The sequence below is a fragment of the Vigna radiata genome, chromosome 7, assembly GCF_000741045.1.
Source record: "Vigna radiata var. radiata cultivar VC1973A chromosome 7, Vradiata_ver6, whole genome shotgun sequence".
NCBI classification, from domain to species: domain Eukaryota; kingdom Viridiplantae; phylum Streptophyta; class Magnoliopsida; order Fabales; family Fabaceae; genus Vigna; species Vigna radiata.
The window spans coordinates 49683484-49701247 of record NC_028357.1 but is presented as its reverse complement, the minus strand read 5'-3'; the positions used below and the strand labels follow the sequence as shown (position 1 = coordinate 49701247).

The following is a 17764-nucleotide window of genomic DNA, read 5'->3' as shown; positions in this document are numbered from 1 at the left end:
CTGGATCTGAGAAAGGTTCACCTTGATCTCTCATTAGCTTTTGATTTGAGTCCATAGGACTATCAATGGGCTTGCAATTTGTCAAGCCTGTTTCCTCTAAAATATCAAGAGCATATTTCCTTTGTGAAATGATGACACCTTCTTTTGACTGTGCCACTTCAATACCAAGAAAGTATTTTAGACGACCCAAATCTTTAGTCTGAAAGTGGTTGAACAAATGATTCTTTAATTGAGTAATTTTAGTGTTGTCATTCCCTGTAATAACAATATCATCAACATACACCATGAGATAAACACATTTTTCAGGAGAAAAATGACCATAAAACACTGAGTGATCCGCCTCACATCGCTTCAATCCAAAATTTTGCACAACCCGACTAAATTTACCAAACCAAGCACGAGGTGATTGTTTCAAGCCATAGAGGGAACGNTGTAATTTACAAACTAACCCAGACTCCCCCTGAGCAACAAACCCAGGAGGTTGCTCCATGTATATCTCCTCTTCCAGATCACCATGAAGAAAGGCATTTTTAATGTCCAACTGGTAAAGTGGTCACTGACGAATGGCAGCCATTGCAAGTAAAATACGAACTGTACTGGTTTTAGCCACAGGAGAAAAGGTATCACAATAATCAATGCTATAAACTTGAGTATATCCCTTGGCTACTAGACGAGCTTTTAGACGATCAATTTCACCAGTAGGACCGACCTTAATAGCATAAACTCATCGACAACCAACAGGCTTCTTACCAGGAGGAAGAGGGACAAGGTCCCAAGCAAGGTTATCAAACTCGCGAGTTTACGTAAACTCGTGAGAGCCGAGTAAACTCGACTCGTACACTCAACTCGTAAACTCGTAAGAGTTTATTTCAGATGAAAAATACTATATAAATAATATTTTAATTCAAATAAATCTACAAAATTATATAACTTTAAATAAATAAAATTTATAGATATATAGTTCATAAAAATAAATATTGTAAAACATAAATACTTGAATTATTGTCATTAATTTTGATGCATTTCATTAAATATATAATAAAAAAGGACCAAACGATCTTGTTTTTCTTAATTTTTCCCCCTTTCAAGCTCGTAGAATCGCTCCAAACTCGCAATTCTACAGGGTCCTACCGATTTCACAATTAATTTTACAGAGTTTACGCAGAAGAGAGTTTACTTCCGAGTTAACTCGGAAGCCATGTCTGGGAACGTAAACTCGTAAGAGTTTAAGAGTTAACTCGAGAGTTTGATAACCATGGTCCCAAGTACCATTGTGGTCAAGAGCCTGCATTTCATCAACCATGGCTTGACGACATCCCGGATGATCAAGTGCCTCAAAAATATTATTAGGAGTCTTAAAGGAGTATAAGGAGGAAACAAAAGAGAAATAGGTAGAAGACAAACGATGATAACTCAAAAAATTATAAACAGGATATGGATTACGAGTAGAGAACGAATACCTTTCCGAAGGGCAATGGGCAAATTATCATCTGGGTCAAGAGAAGGCGAGGAGGATGAAGGATCCATGGTCTGGTGAGCTGATGGAGGAGATGAGTCTAGAGGATCTTCATTGTTTTGAGCTTGAGATTGTCTCTGACGCTGATATGTGAGAAGAGGTGGACGAACAATGTCATTCACATTTTGAGTTTGAGGTATAGAAGCAGGAATAACCAAGGGATCACATGATGGTAGAGGAAACATTTGTTGAACAGATGAACGATCCTCCACGGAGGACGAGAAAAACGGTGTATCCTCAAAGAATGTGACATCAGCAGACATATAATATCTTTTGGTGGAGGGAGAATAACATTTATACCCTTTCTGAAGACGAGAATATCCCAAGAAGACACACTTAATAGCCTTTGGGGATAGCTTATCAAGACCTGGAGAAACATTATGGACAAAGCATGTACACCCAAATACACGTGGGGAGACATGATATAGAGTGTCATTTGAAAAAATGACAGAATGAGGAATTTTATTCTCAAGAGAGGAAGAAGGCATCCTATTTATTAGAAAACAGGCAGTGAGGACTGCATCGCCCCAATGATGCACAGGAATATTAGTATTCAACATCAAGGAGCGTGCAATTTCAATGAGATGTCTATTCTTCCTCTCTGCAATACCATTCTGTTGTGGAGTGTGAGGACATGTTGACTGATGTAAAATTCCTTAGGAAGATAAGAATGAAGAAAACGCTGAAGAAAAATATTCCTTAGCATTATCACTACGAAGGATTTTAATTGTCTTCCCAAATTGGTTCTTAATTTCATTAATAAAGGACATAAATATGGACAAAAGTTCAGATCTCTCTTTCATTAAATAAACCCAAGTACATCGAGAGAATTCATCAATGAAGGTTACAAAATAATTAAAACCAAAAGAAGTAACACGACTTGGTCCCCAAATATCAGAGTGAATAGTTGAGAAAGGAAAATTACATAGTGTCTTAGACTTTTTAGGATAAGAAGATCTAACATGTTTTCCTAACTGACACGACTCACAATCTAAGGCTTGAACATTCTTGAGACTTGGAACCATTATCTTCAACTTGGATAAACTTGGATGGCCCAACCGATCATGCAAAAGTTTCGGGGATGAAGTGGTAAAGCAGGAAACTGAAGAGTCGTGTTTCAAAAAATAAAGTCCTCGAGACTCATGTCCTTCTCCAATCAGGCAACCCGTACCATGTTCCCGTATAACAAAGGAATTAGCAGTAAAGGTTACAGAACAATTTAAGGAACGAGTCAATTGGCTCAAGGAGATTAAATTGTAAGGACAATAAGGAAGATACAAAATAGAGTTTAAATTTAGTGAAGGAGATAAGGAAACGCTGCCAATTCCCTGAGATGCAACTTTGGATCCATTGGCAACAGTAATGAAATGAGGGATTTTCTGAGAGGACATGGAAGAAAATGAAGAAATAATACCAGAGATATGGTCTGAGGCACCTGAGTCAAGAATCCATGGATTGTGACCTTCCACAGATTGAGATATACAGGCAGTTGACACATTGGGCATGGAGGAGGATTGGCCAGGATTAGACGATTTTCCAGACTTATACTTCAAAAATTATTGGTACTCTTCATTTGAAATTTTAGATTCGAGATCATCAGATTTCGAAACATGAGCGGCTTTGTCTGGATATCCATGTAAGGCATAACATTTCTCTCGAGTATGGCCTATTCTTTTACAATATGTGCACTGAGGACGCATACCACGTCCTCCTCCGTTGCTTCTGCCTCCTCCTCTTCGTTGTGGTGCTACCATAGCTGATGTCTCAATACCACTAATTGAACTTTCATCTTTAACTAATGAAGGTACCCGAAGAAGTCGAGTAACTAAGTTGTCCATTGATGGAACTTGATCACCAGCTAACATTTGATGACGAACATGATCAAAATTTGAATGTAGACCTCTTAGAATTAACACCATGTAAAACTTATCAAGTTTCTTGTTTAGGCCTTCTAAAGAATCAGCTGTAAAGAAATTCTTCAATTCTTCAACAGCAGCACGAGCCGTTCCTATGTAAGCAACCATATCATGATTGTTTTGTTTAAGGGAAGTCACTCTTTGAGTTGCATCAAAGAGACGTTGCACATCATTAGCAAAGATATCCTGAGCTTTTCTCCAAAAAGAGAAGCATGTTTTGTAAGGTCTCAAAATTTCTAAGACTTCTTGTTCAACAGACTGCCATAGAACAACGCATAGTTGAAAACCAAGCTTCTGCCATTGAGATTTCTCTTCTTCAGACACGGTGGAAACATCTTGTTCAAGATGGTCATGGTATCCTTGACCAAGAAACCATAACTCCACGGAAGAAGACCAAGATAAATAGTTTTTCCAGTTGAGTTTCGCAGAAGTAATGGTTGGAGCAGCAGAGAGAGACGGTGTTCCAAGACCAGCCATTATAAAGCCAAACAAAAAAGAGGGAAAAAAGATTGTGGGAAGAAACCCTAAACGGAGCAACCCTCAACGGAACAGCAAATAAGAGACCACAACACACTCAGGAGACTGACGCGAAAAGACCGGCAGTGGCGCGGTGAAGTTCCGGCACGGGAGAGGCGGCGCGTGAAGCCCACGTGCCCAAGAGAGGACAGAAAGAAACGACGCGTGACGGCGCGTCGAGAGACGGATGAGGCGGCGACCACCAGGGATGGGTCGCGCTCGACGAGGCGCACCGAACCCTTGACTTCGCCAGAGAAAAGGCTGCGACGGCGGACGGTGGCGGAAGCGACGGTGAACGACGGCGGATGTGGCCGCGGACAGTAGTGGCGAACGGCAAACCCTAACCTGCTCTGGATACCATGTTAAAGTTTGGGAGAGAAAATGGAATAGTGAAATATTATTACTGCACACTTAACTTTCTATTACACAAAAATGTCCATTTTAAGGGACAATGGACCAGAACCTAAAAGCCCAAAACTAAAAGTCCAATTCTACAATACAATATATTTCAACAAATAGGATGCCCTCCTCCTCTCTTGATAATAAAATCCCTTTCTCCATTCTCTTTCCTAATGATCCTCTTTTTCATACACCTCTCTGAGTGTTTGGTTGTGTATGTTTTGTTCATGACATGCCTCCAGGTCTAGACAAACTTTCCGCTTGCGCTCTCAAATGTGTCTTCTTAGGCTATTCTCGACTCCAAAAAGGATATCAGTGTTACTCTCCTGAAACTAAGAAGTATTACATGTCTGCCAATGTCACATTCTTTGAACAAACTCCTTACTTCTCTCCATCTGTTCAGGATGTTTCTATCCTTCACCAAGTCCTTCCTATTCCGGTCATTCCAAGTGTTGATCCTAATCCTCCTGCACCTGTCTCTGTCATTCCAAGTCTTGATCCCAATCCTCCTGCACCCGTTTCTCCACATAATGCGATCATTCCGCACAGGGCTCCAATGGATAATCTACCTCCCCAAGACAATGGTGAATCTCCTGCTTCAGATTCTTCTTCCTCGTCACCTTCTCCCACGCCTCCTAGTGCAAATGATTCAGCATGGCCTATTGCCCTCAGAAAAGGTACTCGTTCCACTTGAAACCCTCATCCTATTTATAATTTTCTTAGCTATCATCGAGTGTCGCCCTCTTGTTTTTCTCTTTTATCCTCAGTGTCTTCTGTTGCTATACCCAAGAATGTACAAGAAGCATTTGATCATCCTGGATGGCGACAACCTATGATTGCAGAAATGCACACCACAATAATACTTGGGAGCCGGTGTCCCTTCCCCCAGGCAAAAAGGTGGTTGGTTGTCGATGGGTGTATGCAGTTAAAGTCGGCCCTGATGGCAAAATTGATCGGCTCAAAGCCCGACTTGTTGCAAAGGGTTACACTCAGATTTATGGTCTTGATTATTGTGATACTTTCTCTCCTGTAGCCAAGATGACTACTATTCGCCTCTTCTTTGCCATGGCAGCCATTCGTCATTGGTCACTTCATCAATTGGATATCAAGAATGTCTTCCTACATGGTGATCTTGAGGAAGAAGTTTATATGGAGCAACCTCCTGGATTTGTTGCTCAGGGGGAGTCTGGTATGGTATGCAAATTGCATCAGTCTCTATATGGAAAGTTTAGCTCTATTGTTCAAAAATTTGGGCTAAAGCGCAGTGAAACAGACCATTCGGTTTCTTATCGTCACTCTTCTCTTGGGAAATGTGTTTACTTAATAGTATATGTTGATGATATTGTCATTACAGGAAATGATGTTGTTGGAATATCTCAACTGAAAGAGTACTTGGATAGACATGTTCAAACCAAGGATCTTGGAGGTCTCAAATACTTCTTAGGCATTGAAGTAGCACAATCAAAAGATGGAGTTGTAATATCCCAAAGGAAGTATGCTCTTGATATATTACAAGAAACAAGCATGATTGATTATAGACCGGTAGACAATCCCATGGACCCAAATCAGAAATTAAGGACAGAAGGTGAGTTATTCTCTGATCCAGAGAGGTATAGGAGGCTGGTTGGAAAACTGGTTTATCTCACTATTACAAGGCCAAATCTTCCTTTGCAGTTGGAGTGGTTAGTCAGTTCATGCAGGCTCCTTGTGTTGACCATTGGAATGCTCTCATTCGCATTCTAAGGTATATCAAAAAGGCTCCCGGGCAAGGATTGTTATATGAAGATAAAGGAAGCACTCAGGTCTCTGGGTATTATGATACAGATTGGGCAGGTTCGCCTATTGATAGACGGTCTACTACAGGCTATTGTGCTTTTATGGAAGGAAACATTATTTCATAGAAAAGTAAGAAACAAAATATAGTAGCTCGATCAACAGTTGAAGCCGAGTATAGGGCGATGGCGTCACTCACATGTGAACTCATAGGTGAAACAATTTCTTCAAGGGCTTAACTTCTGTGACATCCATACTATGAAGATGTATTGTGATAATCAAGCTGTTCTCCAAATTGCATCAAATCCAGTGTTTCATGAGAGGACTAAACATATAGAAATTGATTGTCATTTTGTTCGTGAAAAGTTGTTGACTAAAGTATATACTGAGTTTGTTGGGTCAAACGATCAACTCGCAGATGTGTTGACTAAGTCACTAAGGGGTCCTTGGATTGAGTTTATTTGTTCCAAGCTTGGTACATACAATTTGTATGCTCCAGCTTGAGAGGGAGTGTTAAATATATTATCTTTATCTTTTATCTTTATTAGTTAGTTTGTTGTTATTTCTTATTTGTATTTTGGGATTAGTCCATATTTGTTCTATTATAAATAAAAGACCCTATGTGTGTATTGAATACACTGTATTTTCTCCATCTTATTTCTCCATCAGTTGCCCCTTAAAAGGTAAAACTTACCGTGACCTGCCCCAGTGATTTAGCCAATATTGAAAGCAATAACAGCCACTTAAAAGTGCAGAAAAACAGGTACTGGTTTTAGAAATTCTTTTTCCAACCCAAGCCGCAGAAGAGGACTTGCATAAATAGTCTTCCATGCATCCTTAATCCATCTTTTGCATGGTCTGTATGGATACTTTAAAGAACATGTTTTACTCAATTAAACCAACAGACTACATCTAGCATCAAGTGCCGGAGGTGAAACCATGGTATTTGACATTATAAAAAAAACACCCTTCGTTTACCATACCTATTAATCTGAGACAAAAAAAATGTACCTGATGACAATAGAGATATCCAGCACCAAGTTGAAAGCTTAAGTCACAAAAACGTAACTTCTGCATCTCAATGGATGTAAAGCGAGGCAACTCTGATTCAGATTGTTCACCCATGATTGCCTTTTGTTTCTTCTGCAGCTCCCCAGTTATAATATATTCCCATTTCTTTTGTGCCTCCTCCTTGGAGTTTTGGAGCCAATCGAATATAGGTCTTGTGAGATCAATAGCCGATGGATCCCTCAAATCAGGGCAGAATACATCCTACAGAGAAATAGCTTGTCGTCAGATTCAAAGAAGAAATAATTAGCATATTAACATCATAAGATAAGAATAAGTGATAATGCATACTTCTATGAGAAAATATCCAGAAGGATCATGCTGCCCTGCTTTGTGCATCACCTGGTCTGTTGAGCAAAAGATCTTGTCCCTTAGTGCAGTTAACGACTGTCCTCCAAGAACTAATAACTCCTGGATCTACCCAAAATTAAAGAACAGATATCCTACTGGTTAAACTGCTATTTCAGAATGGTAGCAATTCATGATCCCTTCAACAAGTCAGATATAAAATTTCATTTTAATTGATATCAGCATGGTATTCAGTACTGTCAAAAACCGTGGTGTTCATTGTGTATAAGTTTTATATTTGTCTTAGAATTAGCTGTCCATATTTCCTAAAATAACCAGCATATTGATGCATTTATAGGTCCAATGACCTGATAATTTATACAATAAAGTAGAATATTATTCCTTCTAAATTTGAAAAATACCTTGGTACCCTTGCGAACATTATGGTAAACCTCCACAAACAAAACAACTTCAGGATACTGCACAGGTACGTGTTCCTGAAGGTTGACAGTGTTGACCTGCTAAACATTAATCTAAATTATAATTGGGAATATAAATAAGAAAATATGTGGGGAAATGCACAAAACTCATTCTTGTTTGGGTATGTTTACAATATCCACTTTGCACTTGCAGCCATTCAGACAGGGCAAAACCAACTTGTGTAATTACACCATAGTCAGCTGCAAGAACAGAAGTATAACACCCAACAGAAGGAACCCATAAGTAACTCCTGATATAATTTCTCATTAAATTTCATGTTTTAGTTGAATATAATTTCTTGAGAACTCTCGTGTTTAATACGTCTTTACTTCAAGATAAAATAATTAATCCAACAGGAAATATATGGCAAGCCAAAAGCTTAGAAGGTACACGTATGAGGGGCTATAACTAACTACTTTAACTCATCTGAAAGTTGGATTCATCAGTAAAATGTTTCAAATTGAACAAACAATCTCATTAGCAAAAGTAATCATATAAGATTTTGAAGTAACCTTTCTGGTGGAACTCGTAGACCTAAGGGTCCTCATCCTTTCCGTTTTAGTTGATTTATGTGCAGCTTCATTGATCTTGAAAGCAGGACTAGACAAAGACAAGATACATGAAATCAGACCTTATATACAAAATAAAATAATCACTAACTATTAGCAATACCAACTTAAATGAATGAAGCTTGACTGCTGCTTTGTCTTCTTCCTGCTTCTGTTTGATTCTCACCACTTGTTCCACCTTTTCTATACAGTCAACCTGAAATCGATCATGCATAAGAGATACATAACAACATCCCCCACCTTCGACCCAAAAAAAAAAATTGTTAACGCTGTATGATTGACTTGACAACACATTTGATTCTGAACATGATTTTGGAATTTTTCAATTGCCAAATGGTCCAGAGATCTGGACACGTATTCATGCCTAGGTCCTGTGTGAAACAGTTTTAAACAATTTGCATAATCTAACTAAACTATTCTAACAGTAAACATAGTCAAAATTATGACAGCATAAAAATAAATTCAAAATGGTTATGGTGTATGAATCATGAACACACTTAATATGCTTATCCAATTATCCTAAACTTGGACACTTTATTTTCAACTGACATGTAATACCATAAACTATGCCAAGCTGCAATGAATGTTGTCATGTGTTTATTACTTGTACCCCTACATTCTTACCATGATTGTAACTAACAGAATATTCTCCAGGCTAGACTTTAGAACAAAATAGCTTGCAATCGCTCGTCTATTTATAAAGAACTGGATTTGTTAATTTAACAACATAAAGGCTAGAGAAGCGTACCAAAAACCTTTCTTCAGTTTTTGTCATGATATCACTTTATCTTTGACAGGGTAACAGAGACTATATATAACATTTCTTGGGTTTTGGTGTTTGTGAAGGGGAATCCTACCTATTTTCTTAGTTTTCACCATTTATTGCCAGTCTAGCTAGCATTATGAAGGGAGTGTTGGACAGTATCACATTTTGTTTGTCTCAATTATTTAGGAGCAATTTAAGTTTTTTGACATTTTGGTAGGAGCAAAAAAATAACAATTGAAACTGAATGGTATAATTTTCTTTATAAACCAAAATAAACTGTTAAAAACTTAATTTAGAATGACTAATTCTCAACTTCTAATACATGTAATAACCTTTACTTATCTCAGGCATTAAACTGGCAAGCAATATAATATAAGTATCAAATAGTTATAAGGAATCATAAATGTTTTTAGAGAATTAGCTTACGTCAAGAACAGAATTATTTATTCCCCTTCTCCTTCTTTTTGATTTCTTCTCACCACACCTGCAGCCAAATCGAACAACTTAACTGAGAGAAGTTCAGACAGAATGGAATGAATAGGATGCACATTCTTTGCCATTGTTGGGCTTCCAGCAGAGCACTTACATAGATTCAATACAAGTATAAGAAAACTACTTAATTCTCTATCACTTAATAAAAGATCACATATACATGAAGTTACAACCATATCTGCAGGAAATTACACACACAAATTAGGCTAAATTATCAATATTAGATAGTGGCATTGAGAGGCCAACTCTAAAACTGCTAAAGCAGGCTACAGTAAAGCAGGATGGTCACTATTTTAAATATTATAATACAAACTAAATAATTGATATTACACATATAAATACTCAAACAAAAATAAAGAAAGAAATTCATCATGAATAATAAATAAGTCAAAGTTTACACCCATAATCACAATCAATCTGGGAGCAATAAGGGCATAGCAATGAAAGATGGTGGTTAAATTGATGGGAAAAAACAGATTACAAACTATATTAAAATTACCAAAATGTGAGCTAGGAAGTTTAAATAAGGAAGAATAAAAGTATGTCTTGTAATACTATACTTTTCCCTCTGGAGTTTCAAGATTTTATTGAGTCGTACCCATAATGGCCATGTACAAAGTATGCATACATGATGGATATACTTAGATAAACATCATAATTAACTTTTCAACAAAAACTGGGTAAACTGTTGGGCGTAACATCAATGGGATTAGGTGCAGGATGACATAAGACTGGGCATACGTTGGTGACCATCTAGATATTTTCCCTCTCCCAAAAGATGACAATTTTCATTTGAGATCTAGAAGATTTCCTACTTTCTCTCAAATTCCCATTTTTGGTTACCCACTAATCAAACTAAGTCATCCTTGCAACAAGAGCAACATCGACAACAATATCAACAACAAAAAGAAGAAAAAAAGAATGACCTTGCATTGGGTTGGTCTGGAAGAGGAGGATGATTTTCATCGTTCTCAGTGCCCTGTAATATCACTTTCATTACTAATGTGAAGGAGTGAAACCTAAAGAACTACAGCAATTGAATAAAAAAACAGCATGGGCTAGTGCATGTGCATAATACCTTAAATACTTCTTTAAGAGCGATATCCATCAACTGGTCCTCGGTAAATATTTTAAGGTCATCCACCCTGCAAAGGCAATCATCATAAATTAACGGTGACCCATGAAAGACGATAGTGGTACAGAGGAATAATCCATACGAGATATCAAGGTGAGCGAAATCTTCAGACAATTCAGCTTCAAGATTCTGCAAGAAAAGGCATAAATTAGGAAAAGAAAAGAAGAAAGGGAGGGGAGAGAAGAGAGATAATGAGCTAACCTGAAGTTCAAAAAGAAGAGAAGTCTGAAAGTGAGGAACCCTAGTGGAGGGGCCGACCATGTTGGGAACGTAAATGGGTCCACCCCTCGGAATTGGAATGGAGAGATCGCATTCTGCTGCCTCTGGAATTGAACATTCCATTCCTCCTTCTCACTGATATAATCAAGTTTCAGATCACAGAGAACCACTTCTGAAATTTAGGCAGTGACTGTGTATAATATATATTATATTCTCAACCAACAGCTAGGAAGATATTGCCGGGACAGTCCACACTAATAAATACAAGTATTTTAGCCTCTACACTGCACGGATCAATCATCCATGTAAAAGTTCTATCATAATTAATTATTGTAAAAATGCAAAAAAATAAATACATAATGAATTAAAATAAATATGTCAAATTACCAAGATAAAGTTTAACAACTTTGTTCCTTAAAAGAAATTAAATACATTTGAATATAATAATTATCAACATAAAAACTAATATAATTAAAATCATGAGATAACAGAATTTCTTTGAAAACAACATTCTTCTTAAGTTCCCATTTTTCCAATTGGTGTTTCATGATTATCAACCCACTTAAATCTTCCACACAGGTATATTACCTGTTAAAGTTATAAATATTATTTTGTCTAAACTGGTTTCTTAGTCAAATTAATAAGAAAAGCATTTTTCAAAATACATCAAACATCGGAGAATATTAATAAACATGTAATAAAGGCATTATAAAATATAGTGTTGAAGAGTAGAACTAAAGTGAAGATAAATAAAAACATAGTATTTCGATTTTAAATATATACTTAAAGCAAAATTAAGAATATATTTACTAAAAAGTCAATTAAAATATTTTATAATTTTAAATTAATGTAAATATATTTTTATTTTTTACTTTAAAAATTTATTCAATTTAAAAAATTAATTTCATAAAAAGTTGAACAAAACAAATGTTATTGGAGTTTTTTTACTTTGGAACTTTGTAAAATAAAGTTCAACAAAAATTTTCAAGTGAATATTTTGAAGGCTGGTTTACAAAACAATGGACAAACTTAATTCAATGAATCATGTATCCTAGCTTAATTGACTGTATGGCTGGCAAAGGTCTTGAATTTTTATCATTGGGGAAAAGGGGAAACTATCTCATCACTCTTAATAGATAAACATAACATAAAAAAATCATTTGTGAATTGAGAATTGTGCTATGCAGAAAGTGGATTCACATAGTTGATCTTTGTTAGTAAACGGAATATTGACACATTAGGACATGATATTTATAAACATTTCACGTGTCAGTGTATTATTGTTATATTTAGTAAATATGACATTAAGTGAAACAATCAGATAAAGATTCAACTTTACAAGGAGAATGAGAGGAACGGAGAGGAATGGAGGAAAAATCCCTCCTCATCCAATTTTTGTGCTCCCCTCCAATATCAAGGGGTTTGAAAGAAGAGAAGATGATCTCATTTGTTTTTTTGTCAGCAAGAGAAAATGATATATCATCTATCTAAGAATGTGGGTTTGGCTTAACCCAACCCCAGTAAGACCAACACGCAAAGTGAGAGTTATTCTCCATTTACATACTTTATTTAGACTTTATCTTTAAGCAATAAGGGACTCAATTTTTTCCAATACACCCTCTCACATCCTATAAGATTGGGCTCGGTGAGTAGATAATATAAGAGGTGACCCTTTTATAAATAGATCTAGTGTAGACTCTGAATTACCATCTTAGAATGTAAATTGAGTCTAAGTACAGAACTTAGCTTGTGAGGTGAGAGTCACGCTCCATTTACATACTCATTTCAGGTTCTATCTCTAACAAATGTGAGACTTGATTTTATATTAGTATGAAAGTAATTTCATCCCAAAACGATAACTATGACCCTATAACTAAATCATAACATAGCCCACCATGGTAATTCTGACTATAAATTTCAGATAACAAAACATCTTCCTTCCATTATCATGCTTAAATTTCATATTATAACACAATGTTGATAAAAAAATGTTCACCTTCTTTTCATCATTTGTGTTCAACGCATAAGTATCAAAGTATCAAAAAAATTTAATTGAGTCCACGGGGATTTTTATCCTGACATGGTTGGAAATAACATGAGTAGAGAAACAGTAATATTTCAGCAAAATCAACAAATTATCATTAGTCACTAGCATTTCAATGTGAAGTTTCATCTATTAAGATTGATCATGAGGAGATTATGTCTCAAAAAGTAAAAAAAAAAAAAAGAACTAATGATGCATACATCTTAACAGTAAATACATCCAAAACAGAACAAGTCAACTAAGCTAGAAGTGGCTTCTAATCAAATCAGAACTACACAGCAAAAACAATACTATTTAAAAATATAGTTTTTCTAACAAAACTGATGACAAATATTTCTTCAATTATTACTATGGCTAAACAAACGGGAGCAACTGTGCTAATGAAGCTTTAAAAAACCTGATGTAAACTTCTTTTGATTTGCTATTATTTGTTCAAAAACGAAGTCAGCTTTTCTCCGATAATTTCTTCGATTTCCCCAATAACCTTTTTAACTATTCCTATATCAAAAGAAAACGTTCTAACACAGGCAAAAGCTTGAGAGTTATATGAACTCAAGAATACAAGTTAAATACAACGAAATCCATGTCCTTCAAATATCAATTACAGAGTTGTTCATCATAAGCTCGACAGAAATAAAAACCCAAACCCATCATGTCAATAATCTATGACATGACTTCTGTGTGCACAACTTTATATCATTTGATAAGCAACCCCATTGGTATTAACCTTGTTGGCATTCAAAAACCCAAAAGTCTTAAATCACTTGTTGAATGTAAATATAAAATGAAGTGCTTCACGAAAAGAATTCTTCTGAAATTCAAATTCAATCTAAAACATTTTATGCATATCCTGAACTACATCCACGAGTTATTGAAAGTTATCCAAGTTACAGATATGAAAATTGAAAAACCTATCTATACTCAAAATATTAAATTTAGTTGTTGGCCCATCAGTCAAGTGTTCATTAACACCTAATCCCTAGATTACTTATGTGGTAGTAAACAAGCAATAAAATCTAGATGTGAATCCCCATGGCATACACGAGTTACACATGAAACTTGTCAGTTAACTTTAATGTGAGACTGACAGGATGCCCCTTATGCTAATTACTGAGTATATAAGACAGGTATGTGAATAAACATAATTCCTACAGATTGCACATCCCACACCTAAATATTTACCCTGCAAAATTAAGCTTTAAATTGAAGTTCTGTTCACTCAAACAAAGGACAAACTTCAGAAGTACCGTGCTTATTACTTTTCCATGGATATTGTCAGGTGCGGCATCGAACCATATTTCTACTTTCATATTTTCACATTATAATAATAAATTATTGAGAATAAAAGAGAAGAACAGTATAGGAGGATAAAAATATATCAAACAAAAAATTAGTTTCCAAGAGCTTTCTAATTATTTTACATTACATAACAATCATCAGTTTGTTGAAGGACTGTGACATTGTCCTTAGCCACTACAGCTCCACACGGAGAGCTTTCTTGGGAAGAATTTACACTTTTCCTACATAATGTTTAATCTCAAACATATATATGTCTTGCTTTAAGAGAAATGTGTTGAAAATCTCACATCGACTAAAAATAAGAATAATTTATAATATATAAGTGAATACAAATATCATTTTATTATAAGTTTTGTGAGATTGATTTAGATCTAAAAGTCATCTCTTAACATGCTATCGGAAACATCGGTTAAGCCTATCCAAATGAAGTTTGTTATTTGTTGGGACTAGACATTAACAAACAACAAATTTCACTTGAATAGACTCTAACCTAATTATCAGGTTAAGAAGTGAACTTTAAACCTAACTCAACCTTCCAAGTCGATTTTGTAAGATAGGTTAAAGTTCACTTCTTAACACTACTTTTAAAAGGAAAAAATAAAATGTATATTCATTTTCCAAATTAAATATAACCATTGTAACTTTGCAAATGTAGCAAACTAAATTGATTTTTTAACATTTAGAAATATCGAGAATAAAAACAAACCAGTGCAATCTTACTAACGACAAAGAAATTCCCTCTCACAATATATGGAACTTTCAAATTCCCTGCAGTCGGTATATCACAGGTTTTTTGTTATACCGATTAACATAAACAGTAACACTCAACACATTAAGGCTGATGCCTTTGCAGCAATATAAATCATACTTTTCTGTCCCAAGTCTTAATTTTGCGGTATCTCATATGTCTCTGTCTTATCATTTGTCGGTCTCTATGTGTATCTTCCTTTTTTGTGTTAAATTTTTATACAGCGAGGGTTTGAGGCATGATTGAGTCAAGACAAATCCAGCAAGAAGCAACATGGTGTTTCAAATATCAGAAGCATACAAAGAATGATAATCAACAGAAAATAATATTGATCAGAAACGATTACAATAGCAAGCATATTACAGCATGAACTTCAAGAAGATATCCAAATAAGGGTTTGACAGAGGGAAGGAAATTACCTCGAGACCGTCATTAGCCGAGACACAAATCGAAGTCTTCTTCGTTGGTTTGCCCTCGCAGTCCCAAACGTGAGTGAGAGCTACACTACGGAACCAAAAAATGATTTCTTTTTAGAGAAATTTCAAGCTTCCTTGCGACATTGGTTATTCTTATTCTTTATTTCAGATTTAAATATACAGTTTGAAATGTTGGTTTTTAAGGGATTTGAAGCTTATATGTTATATTTATTATTTAGGGTTAAATATGTTTTTATTCCCGAACAATTTTGGTTTTAGTCCATTTTTAAACTAAGCAACATTTTAGTCCTTCAATTTTAGAAATATCTGGTTTTAATCTTTTTTACTAAATTTTTTTTAACTTTATTTATTGTTTCAAGCATTTGGATTCTTTACACTGTTTGACACATTTTTGTTTCAATGTTAACTGAGAAACGTGTTTGAAACAACAAATAAAGTTAAAAAATTTTGGTAAAAATGACTAAAACCAGAGTTTTCTAAAGTTGAATTTAGTTTGAAAATTGACTAAAACCAAAAGATTAAAAACATATTTAACCCTATTATTTATTATAATATAAGAAAATAATATTCTAAGAAATTTATTTTATTATTCGTATTTAGTTTACTTATAAATGTTTTAAATGTTGATTTTTAAGTCATCTGATGTTGTTTAATTTATCTTTGGTTTAAACTTTCTATTAATCCTTATATTTCTTCGAAAATATCAATTTGGCCATTAAAATTTAGTCATTTTAATTGGTTTTTTTTTATTTAAATGCATGATAAATATATCTTTTCCATTAATTTTACTTAAATGAAGTTTGGACTTAATGAGTTATATTTGATTTTGTAATTCATTGTAGTCCTTTTTGTAGCCCTAGCATTTGAAAAAAATGGTTGTCTTTCTTGATATCGATTGTTTAGCTAAGATATGTTTCATTCTCATTTTTATTCATCTTGCACATGTAATGTTTGGGGATGTAAAATGGTGGGTGTTATCTCATATAAAAACACGTAAATGTTATCAAAGATGAGTGTAGAAAAAAACTATATGATTCTATTATATTGATTAGATGAGTTTAATAATACATATTAGATGAGTCATTCATATATTGATTAAATAAGTCTAACAATATTCATTAGACAAGTATATCAATACACAAATTAGATGAATCTATTAATACACATTAGATGAGCGTGTCGATTAGACGAAATAAGATAAGTTTGCTCATACACTAATTAAATGAGTATTAACAAAAAAAAAAACACTAAATGAATCATTTCATATATTGGATTGACAAGTCTAAGAATACATATTAGATGAGTATGGTCATACACTAATTAGACAAATTTTGTAATATATATATTAGAAGAGTTTATCTATACACTTATTATATAATCTAACAATACATTATAGATCAATTTAAACATTATCTGATTAGATGAGTCTCACAATACACATTGAACTAGTATGTTCAAATACTGATTAGACGAGTACAATACACATTAGACGAGTGTATACATTTATTGATTAAATAATAACACATATTAAATGAGTCTATCAATGAATTGATCAATAGTCTAACAATACATATTAGAAAAATCTGTTCATATTGATTTATACTTTTAGCAAACTTACTCTACATATTTTTATATAGTTTATCTTTTATATTTTTAGGTAATCTATTCTATCTTTTTTTTCACTTGTTTCATTCTTTATGTTTCTACAAAGTCTAATCTTTATATTTTAAAATCATTTTCAAGTTGATTTTATTCAAATGATTTTTTTATTTTTGTTTTCTCTGATTCGTTATTCATTTTTCTTCTGGAATTTGTTTCTGTATGGATCTTTCCAGTTGCATGTATTGAAAATTTCAAAGAATAATAAAGGTGCGTGTGGCATGAACTGAATCAAATCTTTATCTTTCTGGCTTCAAGATTGTTGACGATCAAATCACTACTTTTTGGCTTCCGTTTTGAAATGCTGTCAAATTTGTAAACAGTTAAGAAGCATCCTAACGTAGTGCATTATTCATAAACTCATCTGAAATATATTGAACCTATACACGTCCGAAACCCTCAAGATACATCTATAATGTGAATTGGGGTGATCGGAATAC

General features: G+C 34.5%; 1 protein-coding gene across 11 annotated transcripts in view; it reads right to left on the bottom strand.

The window, feature by feature from the left end:
• Positions 1-15807, bottom strand: part of LOC106768808 (snRNA-activating protein complex subunit) — a 21576-nt gene extending 5769 nt beyond the window's left edge. Inside the window, exons 1-12 of one of the 11 annotated variants that reach the window (XM_022784103.1) lie at positions 15648-15807; positions 13579-13679; positions 11120-11272; positions 11001-11047; positions 10862-10928; positions 10710-10762; positions 9718-9775; positions 8633-8721; positions 8469-8556; positions 7899-7997; positions 7480-7605; positions 7132-7392 (exon numbers count right to left, since the gene is read on the bottom strand). In XM_022784103.1, coding sequence (XP_022639824.1) covers positions 7132-7392; positions 7480-7605; positions 7899-7997; positions 8469-8556; positions 8633-8721; positions 9718-9775; positions 10710-10762; positions 10862-10928; positions 11001-11047; positions 11120-11260 — 1029 coding nt within the window. In that variant the 5' untranslated portion in view covers positions 11261-11272; positions 13579-13679; positions 15648-15807. Of the gene's footprint in view, positions 1-7131; positions 7393-7479; positions 7606-7898; positions 7998-8468; positions 8557-8632; positions 8722-9717; positions 9776-10709; positions 10763-10861; positions 10929-11000; positions 11048-11119; positions 11422-13133; positions 13213-13578; positions 13680-15647 lie in introns of all 11 variants that reach the window. The other 10 variants (XM_022784104.1, XM_022784098.1, XM_022784101.1 and 7 more) reach the window with 10 other exon arrangements.
• Between the last annotated feature and the right edge of the window lie 1957 nt (positions 15808-17764).